Below are 14,219 nucleotides of genomic sequence, written 5' to 3'. Positions count from 1 at the left end.
ATGTTGATGATAGAAAGTGTATCATATTTATTTTTGCATTACCACTGCTTAGCTCAAGAACTGAACTCTTCTAAATGATTAAGATAAAGAATAAACAAGTCAAGGCAATTGGAACATAGTACAGAGGAAAGACGGAAGAATATTTAGGAGATAAAAAGGATTTGGTAACTAGCTAGTTGGAAGTTGTTAAGGGGCTGAAGAAAGATAAGGAGTAATCAAGGATGATCATAGCTTGTAAATGACAGTGAATAAATTCAGGAATACAAGAGAAGAAGCGAGCTTCAAGGGAAGATTAATTCTAAATATGCATGTCAAGTTTGAGAGGCTCATGGGAATTCTACAAGATATTTTCCTACTTTATTGACAGTGAGTACAGCACTTACACAGACACTCAAAATTTGTTGAATTAGATTTCCATTACTAATTTGTTAAAAGTAGCCATGATGAGAGTTAAATTCTTGGATCTACTATGCAAGATAATTATATTTGAATCAGTTATTTTTTCTTGAAAAGTCCATATTTCAGGTTTTTAGCTAGATGAATTTAAAGATGTTTTTCTTCATTGTGCTCATGTTAAACTTTGAAAGTTTGAAGGAAAAAAAGAAAAAGTTTAGGTCCGAAATACAGAAGGAAAACCTTTCTAGGTCATATAAGCATTTGTTAATTTAATTAAGATTAAATAATAACAGGAAGTCATTTCTGCCCCAGATCTGAAAACCTCTTCTTCCCAAGGTGCTAGAATCAAAGGAAACCTGTTGATATTAGGGCTGGGCAGTGATGAAGGAGTGTTTGGGTATTTTGTTTTGTTTTGGGTTTGACTGATTCAAAAGCTAGAGCTACATCTGCCAGAAAAGACAGGCATCACAGAAAGTCTGTACAACTGGTTAGACTAACTAATAATCACATAACAATTGGTTGTGGATTTGCCCCTTCTGTAACCAGGTGTGGGCTGGTAATAATTTTGCATCCTTTCCAGGTTTTAGCTCACTCACAATTGATGTTTGCCACATAACTAAAGGCACCATCCAAAACCACTCTTGGGCAAGAGCTACCTGGATCCTGTTTGTTGTCCTGTATAAACACTGGGAAAACAAAATTCCATTTCTACCCATGAAGAGAAACACCTGCTTTTCTAATCAGCAGGAACATTTTAGTCAAACTTGATGCATACCAGTTGGAAAATTGTTTATAGATTCATGATGGCAACACACCCTCTCTTGCTGCTTTGACAGATGAAAGAGACACCCCGAGACCTTTAATCTCACCTATGGCGACAGGGGCCCACTGGAGCTGGTTTGTTATGTCTATGATAGAATTCTCACCACAAATCAAAGAGAACACACTGAGATCTTACACTGATGATTACAGCAATCTTTCTCAGGTATCTGTGAATCTATAATGGGAATGGTTTCATTGAATACCAAAAGATACAAGGCTCCCAAACTCAAATTCTTTTTGCTCTAATACAACAGATCTTAATTCTTGCTTTTACTGTACGACAAATTCCTTTGCCAGCTCCTGAGTCGAGCACAGAGGAAAATGTGTTGTTATTAATGAATTTCTGCCCTTTAATGTTTTGTATGAGACCAATAATCTTCATTTTCCCAACTTGCTACATTCATCATTAAACCATCCTTTTTTGCAAAATGCTTTAGATATTCTTGATTGTTTATAATAGGCTAACAGTGATTTAAGATGTGGGGTGACAGTTTAGAAAGCTTATAAAACACTCAGTGTCAGCACTGGAGACTTCCTGAGGTACAAGTGGTACAAATTGTTCAAGAGTTAAGCAACAATTAGGCCTCTGTGATGAATGACTTTAGAGACTTGGTGATGAAGGACTCAGTTGAGAAAGATGATCTTATCAGTTCTATGTTGTAACTGGAAAGGCAAATGCTCCCACAAATATTTCAGCTCCAACATGAAAACATCAAAATGGGTAACACTGCTCCAGAATCAACAGAGAAAATTTGGGTGATATGTATATACCTTACCATCAAGATGGCACACATTAGAAATAAGGATTAATAAAAAATAATTTGTATATAATAACTGTACCCCAAAATTATAAAATCAAACAAATGAAGTAATTTTCCCTGACATGCTTAACTCACGATTATTAAAATTAAGGATTTTTTATTAGTAATATTTATAAGCTAATATTCTAGTTCTGATGACTCAAAGAGCTTTACTGTAGTTCGTAAATTCCATGACTCTCCCTGTCAACTAGTCGATCCTGTGGCAGAAGATATATATAATGCAATCATGTGGGAAAGGCATCTTCTGTTTTTATCATTTATTTATTTATTGGCCACACCATGTGGCTTGTGGGATTTCAGTTTCTGACCAGGAATTGAACCTGGGCCTTCGGTAGTGAGAAGGTAGAGCTCTAACCACTGGACTGTGGGGGAATTCCTGCATCTTCAGGATTTTAATTGGAGCCATGTGAGAAATTACTGGAAGATTTCTCTTTTTAGACTTCCAGAGCACTGAAACTGAAAAAAAGAAGAACAGATATCCTCCCCCAGAATGCTAACTGAAGACACATTATGTGAAAATAAATAAATAAACCTTTTCTAAATGAGGGAAAAAAACCAATCTGGTATGTTGTCTTTCAAAGTCCCAGTTTCTGTGGGTTAACAACCTTTGGCTTGCTTTTGCAGCCAACTCTGATACAGGGCTGGCTCAGCTGCAAGTTCACTGTTTTTTCCTCTTCCAAGCTGCCTGCTCTTGTGTTTCTCAGTCTTGACCTCTTACAAATAGGATAGGCCACAGAAGGATATTTTCTTATGGAAGAAGTAAGTAAACACAGTATACTACAGCTTAAAATCTGTTCTGCAAAGGCATGGTCAAGCTTCAAGTTGCTAAATTCTAAACTTGAAATGCCATGCTTTCTACTGTTGGTACAGCCTCTCGCCTCTCTGAGATGCAGTTCCATATATCACACAAAAGTGTAACCTGACTCCATTTGTAGAATGCACAGAACCAATGCAGTGTCAATAACTTTTGGATATTCATAAAAATCTGAGAATCAAGATGGGTTATAACAGTCATCTTAGGGCTGAAAAACAGGATCAGAAGAAACCTTTGGAGTTGTCATCTCACTCATGACTGCACTCTGGTTTACAAAGGGACACAAGAAAGAACAGTTGAATCAGTATCTGAGAGGATGATCAACCAAGACAATGTTCATTGCAGTTTTTGCAGAAGCTCCTGAGATCTAGAGTCAACAACAGGAGCCAAGTAACCTCATCGTTGAAAGCAATATAGTGGTAATATGTGCAAAACTTGCCAAAATGTAGACAAAATTCAGCTGAGCAAACCTTTGTCTGATTAAGCGCTGGGCAAAGGAGAATAAGGAAGAAAAAGAATTTCTATGAAGGACGTTCTTAAACTTTGTGATCTTTCTCCATCTTGGGTGGTTGCTTCATTCCTGCCTTAAGCTAAATGAGACGGGACTTCAAGACACCAACTTTGAGAGGTAGACATGTGTCCTCTGGGGACTGGAAGCATGAGAACCGGTATGAGACATGACGCTATAGATCAGCTTTGAAGTGGCAGAGAGTGAGAGGGCAAGAGTGAGAGTGAGAGGAGAGAGAGAAAGAGAGGAGAAAAAGAGGCAGGGCTGCACTGGGAGCCCACGATGTGTCTGGCAACAGCACAGCAACGATGAATGAGAGTTTCTTGTGGACAACACGGGGGCAACTGATTTTAGCAAGCCCAGTGTCATGCTGTATATTTTCCAAGAGGATGCCTGGAGAAGCAATGACCCGCAAACAGGAGGACGGACAATTGGAAGCCAAGGGGCTAAGGAAGGAATACAGCTATAAGGGAAGGATTCCTCTGTCAAAGAAGCTATTATCAGAAGGCCCAGTAGGGGTGTCTTCAAGGAAGCCCACAAGAGCACCCTAGACAGAAAGAATTACCATGCTATCCCCAGAAAGTTCATTCATGGATTAGGCTTATGCTCCTCAAGTAAGACTTTTGTTGCCCTTAACATTGCCCTAACCTAACCCCAAGGGCTTATTCAGTGGCTCAGCAGTAAAGAATCTGCCTGCATTGTAGGACACATGGGTTGGATCCCCAAGATCAGGAAGATCGCCTGGAGGAAAGCATGGCAACCCACTCCATTATTCTTGCCTGGAGAATCCCAGGAACAGAGGAACCTGGCGGGCTACAGTCCATAGATTCAAAGAGTCGGACACAACTGAAGCAACTTAGCATGCATGCATGCAGGCATGTAACCTGACCCAATGGAGAAAGGGATGGGAGAAGAAGAGAGGCAAATAATGATGTAGAAATAGGAAAGAAGCCTCCTGTACACTTTCTCTTTGGGCTTTTGAGACTGAGGCAAGGCTGAGCTGGGGGAAAGAAATCATTTCATGTCGTTATAACAGAGGTCTGGGCAATTTTAGTACTGAAGTGAGAGCCTTCTTATGCCTGAATGTGACTGAAGTCTTATTATTATCCAAAAGTGGCATTAAAATTATGGGACCAACAAGAGTTTATGCAAATGCAGGGAGGAAATAATGCCCAGAGTTTGAAAGGATGGGGTGGGGAAGCAAGGAAGAAAAAATGTTTTCTGCTAACACTTTATCAGCTAAGACTATTTAATTACTAGCTACAAATAAAAATAAATTTTACCATGAGGAACAAAAAATTTTTCAAAATACAGTCTCTTCTGTTAATGCATTGGATAAACCAATGGAGGAAGGTAATCTATCAATTTAGCGATTAAATTGCCTTGTTTTCAATCTGTTTCCATTAAAGACATCTCCCACCTTCTGTGGACAGAATTTCTGGTGGAAGTCTCAGAGTCTACTAGAAAAGGCAAGTGTTCTCCATCTTCCTGCTTATGTTGGCCAGCGATTCTAGTCTTCAGGTGTCTACATAAACACTAATTATTTTAAAAGTTCATTTTGTAGAGCCTCGAGTTGTGACTACTACTTGATTTGGCTGAGTGATGATGAATACATTATTTAATCTCCTTCAGATATAGTTTCTTTGATGCAAAATAAGATTGACAATGCAATTAAAGATGCAATGAAATTTTAAAAAATCAAAAGCTACAAAAATCAGAGAGCCAGCATAAATACCTCATGGAAATGACACCCGCATGTCCCCTGCAAAAACTCTTTGTGTCGCCCCATGGTTATAGCGAATGTGTCAACAACTTCATAGCCATATTTTTTTGCAGCTTCCAGGATAATCAAATTTTTTTTCCATAAATTCTGAACTTCACTCTGCATTGGAAAAGAGAAGAGTGAGAATTTTGATTAAAAGGACTGTTTTATGATTTAAAAACTCAAGTTAAAATCACATAAGAGTCATCTTTTTTTACAGATTGATCTTATTGTAAGACAAAGAATGAATTTCTTTAAGATGTGTTCTAATTTTTTCAAAATATAAATATCTGTGCATATATAAAACAGCAATACATCAATGTCTATAGTGGCACAATTCAGAAATTTTTCTTCTATGAAAAGTGGTTAGGTTTATTGTCCACAGAGATCCACTGTTGTATCTGAAATTCTCAATTTAAAAACCAAGACTTGAAAATCACAAATTCTATCTCTATTTACTGGAATTTTTCATTTGAATATTAATTAGTATCTATTTTGCATTCAACTCTGTGCTGAGGGACAGGTATACAAAGGTAAATAAACCATAGTGACTGTTCTTAAGACAGAACATTCAAACAGGAGAAACAAATATGTAAATATTTACTGAGTCCTTTATTGGAGGGAAATATACCAGAATCTGGGCTTCCCTGATGGCTCAGTGGTAAAGAATCTGCCTGTAATGTAGGAGATGCCCGAGACATGGGTTTGATCCCTGGGTCAGGAAGATCCCCTAGAGGAGGGCATGGCAACCCTCTCCAGGATTCTTGCTTAGAGAAACCCATGGACAGAGGAGCCTGGCGGCCTAGAGTCCGAAGGGTCACAAAGCACCTGAGCTCCTGCACACAAATCGGACTCTGGCTTGGGAGAGAAAAGGGAATAGCTCGGCAGGGGCGTGGCAGACTTCAGAGGGCTTCCTGAGCAGAGTGAGGCTTGCTGTTGGGTGGGAGTGGGGAAACAGGGGGAGCGGGCTTCTGGGAGCCCCAGAAGCGAGTGAAGTCTCCATTTGTTGTTTCTGTAATTCATATTCCTCCCTCCTGACCCAACCATGCTCAAGGCATTAATGAAGATCAGCAGAGGTTCTAGTTTAGGTCCACTGTTGAGAAGCAGGACCCCTTCACTAAGTATAATGGCTCCAGGATTCCTCATTGGCTTGACTAAGGCTTTCTCAGACTTACCTATAGTCTGAGACTCTTCATACCTAATCCACCCTTCTTCTACTCCCTTTGTATCAGACACATTATAGCCAAAGATGGTTCCCAGTACATAGTGGACACTCAAGATATATTTGGCGTAAGACTGAGTGATATGTATTGAGTGGTGTGGTCTGAAACTCTTCCCACCTACCCCTGGCCCCTCCCTTTTATTCTTCTCAGATGTTCTTTCCAATAAATCCCCTTATCTGGTTGATCCTGTCCTGGTGTATGTATGTCTCTTTGAGAACACATACTGCCATGGGGAGGGAATTGTATTCCCCCTTCCTTTTCTAAAGATAAAAAAAATTTTTTTTTCAAGGTAAAAAAGCAAATAATTATTTGCATTTGTTAATCCGACTGCAAGATAAAAGAAGCAGTACAAAGGTGTCTAGTTTTCTGTCTTTTCTGTGCTTGCACAGCTATTTTGGTGACATACAAAGAAGAGTGTTTCTCCCCAAATAAAGGTAGTGAATAGAGAAGGATCATAAAGGAGAAATCTGGAGGAAAAGGAACAGATGGGAAATAGTCTGTGTCGTCACCTGAAAAATACTGCTCAAGGTGCTCAATGATGTTTGTGAAGTTTTTTCTTGTCTGGTTACAAGTACCTTCTCAGCTTTAAGGTGCCCAGTTATAAAAAATAGAAGAAACTTTGCAGTAAGTGGTTTCTGGAGAAAGGTCAGTTCTCTGAGAAAGAGACTCTGAGCCAGAAACTGGCATGCAGGGGGCCACCAGGAGGTTCCCCCCTCCTTGGGATCAACACCTCCAAGGGAGTGAGGGAAGACAAACTGGGTAGAGAGAGAAGTTGAACTGCAGTATTGTTGCAACACAGGCTTTTGCTATCTCACCAGAAGTTCTAGAACTGGGAAAGCCCTCTGAGATGGTCCAAAGTTAGAAAAGGGGCTGAGTTTTGATTGAGGCTCTGCCCAAAGGAAAAGAGGCTTTCTGAGAGTCTCCTGTGTGCTGAGATTTGTGGTTTGCATTTGGGGACCAGAATGAGCAATGCAGACCTCCCCCCGCCACCCAACCCCGACCTTGCTCCCATTGAGATTAGACTAGAAGGGGAGACAGACAACCAAGCCCGGGATCTGTTAAGGGACACAAACAAGGGCACCAGTTACAGGAGCTCATGGCAGGAAGAACCAATTGAGTCCAGGGTCTTCTCAGTCCAGAAGTCCTCAATTAGGTTTTCTCAGAGGAAATTGCACTTAAACTAACACTGGAAGGGTGACCAAAAGTTTCCCAGGTGAGAAGGTGGTGGAGAGTGGGCTCCAAGAAGAGAGAACAGTAGCTTTAAAGATCTGGGGGTGACTGAGAGCTAGGCGTGCTTGAGGAGCCGAAACACTTGGTGGTGGAGTGAGTGTGTGTGTGTGTGCACGTGTGTGTGTGCACATGTGTGTGTGTGCACATGTGAGTACACATGGATGCATGTGCACTGGATGCAAGGACTAAGTCTACCTAGGAAGGTGGAGGCCACGTCTTGAATGGCCACGATGAGGATGGTGAACGCCAAGGTCTGATGAGGAGTTCAGGTTTCTTTTCCGCCTCCACTTACTACCATAACTTCCTTTTTTGTTTTATCATTTCCCTTCCTCTTCTTCCTTCCTTTCATCTTCACCAAGTCTGCAAAACTGAGGAGCACCATCGAAGCCCTGATGGCAGGCACAACGGTTCATGGTATCTGGCACATGGTAAGTGCCAAAGATCTCTTTGCTGAGATGAGTTCATTCTAAATCTACCTGGAGGCATCACAGTTCCTCCAGTTCCGGTTGAGAGGCCGCAATCAAGGAAGCAAAATGGAGCTACCAGAGTCCTCAAGAAGGAACTGCAAACATGACCTGCAGACCTCAAATAACATTAAAGGAGATTCAACTCATAAACCATAGAAGAAATGATCAAAAGACCCCTCTTCTAATCCCTGACTGTCTCAAACCCTTCAGCTACTCTAGATGCCCAATGTCTCAACTCACTTTACATGACCTTGACCCCGCCTGACTTCAAGAAGCTGAATTTTGTGGTTTTACTTTGGCCACTTTCTATCGTTTCTCATGCTTTTGCATCACAGATCTGGTGGCCAGGAAAGTAAAGTTTCGAGAAAGGAGAGGGGGATCCTGTGATGTGTGCTGGAGAAAGCCAGGAACACTCGTAATTGACACAAAAATAAATCTCGCTTGGTTGTCACATTCAATGGACAGCTTCCTGTCTCCCCAGTTCCCAGTGCTTCCTGAGCTCCCCCTGAGCAACTGCACACAATCCGGGCTGCCTGCGAGCTCTCCTTGCTGAGCAAGAGCAGCTGGTTCTCTTACCTACAGATGCTGTCTTTCTTTTATGAGATTTGTATTTAGTGTTGAGACTACCGATCTACTGTCTTCTATGAGAATTGATCAGAGGCCTCGACTCCTTTCATTTATAGACATCCAACCTGAGGCAAAATTAATGATACTACTTCAATGATGAATTCTGAAAGCAGTCAGTCAGAAATCCTCTTCCCCAAAGCCACTCTTTTCCAAATTACTCATTGATACTGACAATTTCATATATGATTTTATCAGGAACCTTTACAGTGTCTGAAACATGAACGAAGTAAGAGGATACTTACAACATAAGCCCTCTCATCTAACATTCAGGTTTTTATTTTTTCAAACTCTGCTCCCACTTTCTTCCTTATGAATTCAAAGCATTATTTATGGGCTGGTGCCCCCTTATGTTTCCCTTATGGGGAACTATCGAAACAGTGAGAGACTTTATTTTGGGGGGATCCAGAATCACTGCAGATGGTGACTGCAGCCATGAAATTAAAAGACGCTTACTCCTTGGAAGAAAAGTTATGACCAACCTAGATAGCATATTCAAAAGCAGAGACATTATTTTGCCAACAAAGTTCCATCTAGTCAAAGCCATGGTTTATCCAGTAGTCACGTATGGATGTGAGAGTTGGATGATAAAGAAAGCTGAGCACCAAAGAATTGATGCTTTTGAACTGTGGTGTTGGAGAAGACTCTTGTGAGTCCCTTGGACTGCAAGGAGATCCAACCAGTCCATTCTAAAGGAGATCAGTCCTGGGTGTTCTTTGGAAGGACTGATGCTGAAGCTCCAATATTTTGGCCACCTGATGTGAAGAACCGACTCATTTGAAAAGACCCTGTTGCTGGGAAAGACTGAGGGCAGGAGGAGAAGGGGACGACAGAGGATGAGATGGTTGGATGGCATCACTGATGTGATGGACACGAGTTTGAGTAGGCTCCGGGAGTTGGTGATGGATAGGGAGGCCTGGCATGCTGCAGTCCATGGGATCGCAAAGAGTAGGACACGACTGAGTGACTGAACTGAACTGTCCCCTTATTTCCAGGAATCATTATAACTGATTTGAAATCATAATCCTTAGTGTACCATCTGCTTTGAATTTTATGAAGGTTGTTGAATATTATACAGTGCCTTTTGGGTCCTTTATCAGACACCAGCAAGGATCCTTAGAAGAACCATGAAATTCACACAGCCTGGAAAATATGGATTCACCTGTGTTAAGAAGTGCACTCCATCCACTGGCAAATGAAATCCAATCCCCAACGTTTTGATGATCACAAGGATATTGAGTAAGTTTTCCCTGCGAAATAAGCAGATCTCAAGTCATAAACTCTGATGATATTTCTAGATGTCTGTATTTACACAAGCAAGTGGAGTGGAATTCCTTTAGAATGTGATAATTGCCCTATAGGACTAAATTCTCATTTTATAGAATTTGCTGTACATTAGTGCTTTGTGTGTGTGTGTGTGTGTTTGTGGATAGTTTTATGTGTCAGTGGGCATGTTTTGATCTGTAGCAAATGGAGACTTGGATGCTAAAGAGCCATGTTGTGATTGGATACAAAAGTATTTTTGAAACATTTTAAACTGGACTTGAACTGCTGGATTTTAAATTACAAGTTGTCCTTTATATAAAATCTTGATAAAATTCACTCACATCAAGAGTAATTTTTTTTTTTTACTTAGAATACAAATGATAATTATTGTTGCAGGAATTTACCTTTTTAAAACCTTGTGAATAATTTGCAGGTGATTGGAATTAAGCCACTGAACACCACCAACAACCAATACAGTCTGGCTGGTATTTTCCAGGGGACCTGATCTGAAATCCAGAAAGAAAAACAACACGTGTTGCTTTGAAACAGATGGTAAACATTTTAACAGCACTGCCTCACATTTCATTGAACCCTAGCTGGCATCCTGATCACAAGACCTCCTTATCATTTCTACCTCGTTTTCAGCCATATTATTAATACTTGGTATTTAAACTTTTCAGCACGTCTGAAACACAGCAAACAATCATGACTGCTAGTAAGACATCATTACATTGTGGTATGGTTTCATTCAAAACTGTTCCATTGTACCTTTGCAAGAGATGTTCAAGTGCTTTTTCAAATGTTGGTCTCAAGGAAGGGCTCATCCAAAACCGGGGATAGTAGGAATAACTGATCAAGGTCTTCCCTCCATTGACATTGTGGTAGAATTTAGTGCCATGCACCTTCTGCCAATCCTGCAGGGTTTCATTTAATCTTTCGATCAGATAGTACATTATCCCTCTGTTGGTTGAGTCTCCAATGAAAAGAATCTACAAGTTAAAAAAAAACTTTGCTTTCAAATCTGATGTGTACAAGATATGGAAGACAATATAAAACAAGTAACCTGATGAAAACAGAGACATACATCCAGTTGAAGGACAGCCCTTTAAACTGTTAGAAACGACATTAATTCTTCTCTCCCAAGCCTGTTCTTTTTCCTTTTCCATATTCCTAGTAGTGACATCATCTACTGACCCACTAACTCACGTTAAAACTCTTTGCTTTCTTTATGCTATCTTTAATTTCTCTATCCCTCTTAGGTGCTTCACTTTCTTATCTAATCAGCTTAACGTGTTATTGATTCAAATAGGCATGGAGTATTCTAGTGCTGTAAGAGTACTTAGAGATGTTCCAATCTTTTTGTTTTATAGATGAGAAAACTGGGAATCCACAGAAGTTAGCTAGCTCAATAGAGGTCATGCTACTACTTGAGAAAAGAGCCACAGAACTAGAATTTGATTTTCTGAAAAGCAGTCTGTGTTCCAGGGTGCACATCCCAGGGCCATTTGCCATGGAAGCCTTTCATCTATCACCTCCTTTAAATTCCATAAGCACAGTCCTGCTTGAGGCTCCCATGGCCTCAAAGGTGTGCTATTGTTAGTGAAGTTGCTCAGTCGTGTCTGACTCTCTGCGACCCCATGGACTGTAGCCTACCAGGCTCCTCCGTCCATGGGATTTTCCAGGCAATAGTACTGGAGTGGATTGCCATTTCCTTCTCCAGGGGATCTTCCCGACCCTGGGATGGAACCCGGGTCTCCCGCATTGCAGACAGACGCTTTACCGTCTGAGCCACCAGGGAAGTCCTTCTGCTACTGTTAACACTTGCTTAATGGATCTTCTTGAACCGTGTGTGTGAGCTGCTCAGTCATGTCTGACTCTGCCATGTCATGGACTGTAGCCTGCCAGGCTCCTCTATCCATGGAATTATCCAGGCAAGAACACTAGAGTGGGTTGCTGTTTCCTTCTCCAGGGAATCTTCCTGACCCAGGGATCAAACCCGGGTCTCCTGCAATGCAGGCAGATTCTTGACCGTCTGAACCACCAGGGAAGCCCTCTGGCACCATGGCTGCCCTCTAACTCATTCTCCACACAGTAATACTGTGATAAATTTCCAAATGTCTCATCTCCCTTTCACGCTCAAAAACCTTATCAGCTCTCCATGTTCTGCGAAGTCAGGTTTTAACTCTGAGGTTCAGTTAACATTTACTGAATTTTTATTGCATATCAGCTTTTGCTAGGTGGAGATTTTACACTGAGTACTCACTTTTAATCTCCATAATCATGAGATGTGAGTCATTATCTCGTTTCACAGATGAGGTGTTTGAGGCTCAGAGAGATTGAGGTTATAAATCTAGTAAATGGGGAACACAGGACTCAAATCCAAGTCCTTGATCTCCAAGTGCAGGGTCAATGGCCCCATCCTCTCAACACTTTCCTTCGAGTAAGCAGGTCAGATTTCTGCTTTTTCACTGAACATGATTTGCAGTCAACAACATCTGTTTTTCCTCGTGCTAATCCATCTGCCTAGAAAGCCCTGCCCTCTGCAAAATAGTCTGTGTAAATGCTACACAACCTCCAGACTTAACACAGACTTCTCTCCTAGAGGGTCTTGTCCAATGCCTCAGTCAGGATGACCCTTCTGTCCTCTGTGACGTCATTATAATTTTCAGTTCCATTACTGATTTTATCAAAGACTACATGAAATTACAGCTATTTGTGATTGTATCTTTTTCTTTATATTATATCAATACGTATTTAAGGTCAGAGTCAAGGTTAATTTCTAAATTCTGATTTCCTCCATAGTATTATGCATGCATTAAAAAAAATATTTATTGAACTGAAAGTCAAAGGGACTTTTGTTAGAGACAATTCCTTTTAATGTCTCTGGATAAGGTTTAATTCCTTCTTCAGTTCTTTACTCTTTCTGTTGAGATTTCCCTTTGCATCGTGTGCTGCATGCTAAGCTGCTTCAGTCTTGTCCAGCTCTTTGTGACCCCGTGGACCATAGCCCGCCAGGCTCCTCTGTCCATGGGATTCCTCAGGCAAGAATACTAGAGTGGGTTGCCATGCCCCCCTCTAGAGGATCTTCCTGACTCAAGGATTGAACCCACATCTTTTATGTGTCCTGAATTGACAGGCAGGTTCTTTACCACCAGCCCTACCTGGGAAGCCCCCTTTGCAATAGTCATGCACATATTTTAAAGCGGTCACTGTCATCCCTTGCCAGGCATTACTGCATTCATCCATCCATAATGAATTTAGTGAGACTCTGCAAAGGTTTACTCTTCACAGTATATTCAAGTAGCAGTGTGAAGAAATCCAGAAAGCATTCTCTTTCAGAATTTCCGTTCCAATCACTATTACAATGAGCATCGCCAAGCTCAACAGAGTGACCTTAAGATGTCAAGGCCTCAGTCACTGATCCTCTAGGTCAAGTTCCATCTGGAGTGTCAACAGCCCAGTATAAGAAAAATATTCTGCGAAATCACTTGAAATTTTCCTTACTGGGTTTGACCTATATCTATTTGTTTGCTTTTCTGGTCCAAAATTCTGATTTTAAAAAAGAACTCTGAATAATCAGAAAAGCTCTTCATTTCAGAGACTAGTAAAGACCCAGCTTCATTTGTGTTGTTAATAGTTTGCTAAGGCTGTCATAACAAAGCAACACAGACTGGGTAGCTTAAATAACCGACATTTATTTTCTCTCGATTCTTGCCTAGTAGTCCAAGATCAAAGTATTTGCGTAGTTGGTTTCTTCTGAGGACATCTCTGCTCGACTTGTAGATGGTCGTCTTCTCTGTATCCACATGCGGTCTTCTGTGTATGTCTATGTCTTAATCTCCTCTACTTATAAGGACACTAGTCATATTGGATTAGGGCCCAGCATAATGACCTTAGTTTTCCTTGTGTATGCGTGTTCAGTCTCTCAGTCGTGTTTCACTCTTTGTGACCCCCGTGAACTGTAGCCCCACAGGCTCCTCGGTCCATGGGATTCTCCAGGCAAGAATACTGGAGTGGGTTGTCATTTCTTCCTCCAGGGGATCTTCCTAACCCAGGGGTCAAACCAGGTTTCTTGCATTGCAGGCAGATTCTTTACCATTGAGCCACCAGGCAAGCCCCCATTTTCCCTTAATTACCCCTTTTGAGGCCCTGTCTCCAAATACAGTCACATTCTGAAGTACTGAGAGCTAGGACTTCAAAATATGAATCTGGTTGGGTAGAAACACAATACAGCTCTTAATATCAGTAAGGGACCTTGGCAATCCAGTTGAGCTGAATTTCCACTA

General features: G+C 41.1%; 1 protein-coding gene across 2 annotated transcripts in view; it reads right to left on the bottom strand.

Moving 5' to 3' along the window:
* The window catches only part of CPED1 (cadherin like and PC-esterase domain containing 1), a 326,436-nt gene that overhangs the window by 17,115 nt on the left and 295,102 nt on the right, over positions 1–14,219 (bottom strand). For both annotated transcript variants that reach the window (XM_040259514.1, XM_040259515.1), the window contains 4 exons: positions 10,702–10,922; positions 10,338–10,439; positions 9,830–9,917; positions 5,097–5,243 (listed from right to left, as the gene is read on the bottom strand). In XM_040259514.1, coding sequence (XP_040115448.1) covers positions 5,097–5,243; positions 9,830–9,917; positions 10,338–10,439; positions 10,702–10,922 — 558 coding nt within the window. The remainder of the gene's footprint in view (positions 1–5,096; positions 5,244–9,829; positions 9,918–10,337; positions 10,440–10,701; positions 10,923–14,219) is intronic.

The sequence above is a fragment of the Oryx dammah genome, unplaced genomic scaffold (genome assembly GCF_014754425.2).
Source record: "Oryx dammah isolate SB20612 unplaced genomic scaffold, SCBI_Odam_1.1 HiC_scaffold_18, whole genome shotgun sequence".
In the NCBI taxonomy this organism is placed as follows: domain Eukaryota; kingdom Metazoa; phylum Chordata; class Mammalia; order Artiodactyla; family Bovidae; genus Oryx; species Oryx dammah.
This window is presented reverse-complemented; position numbering and strand designations above follow the sequence as displayed.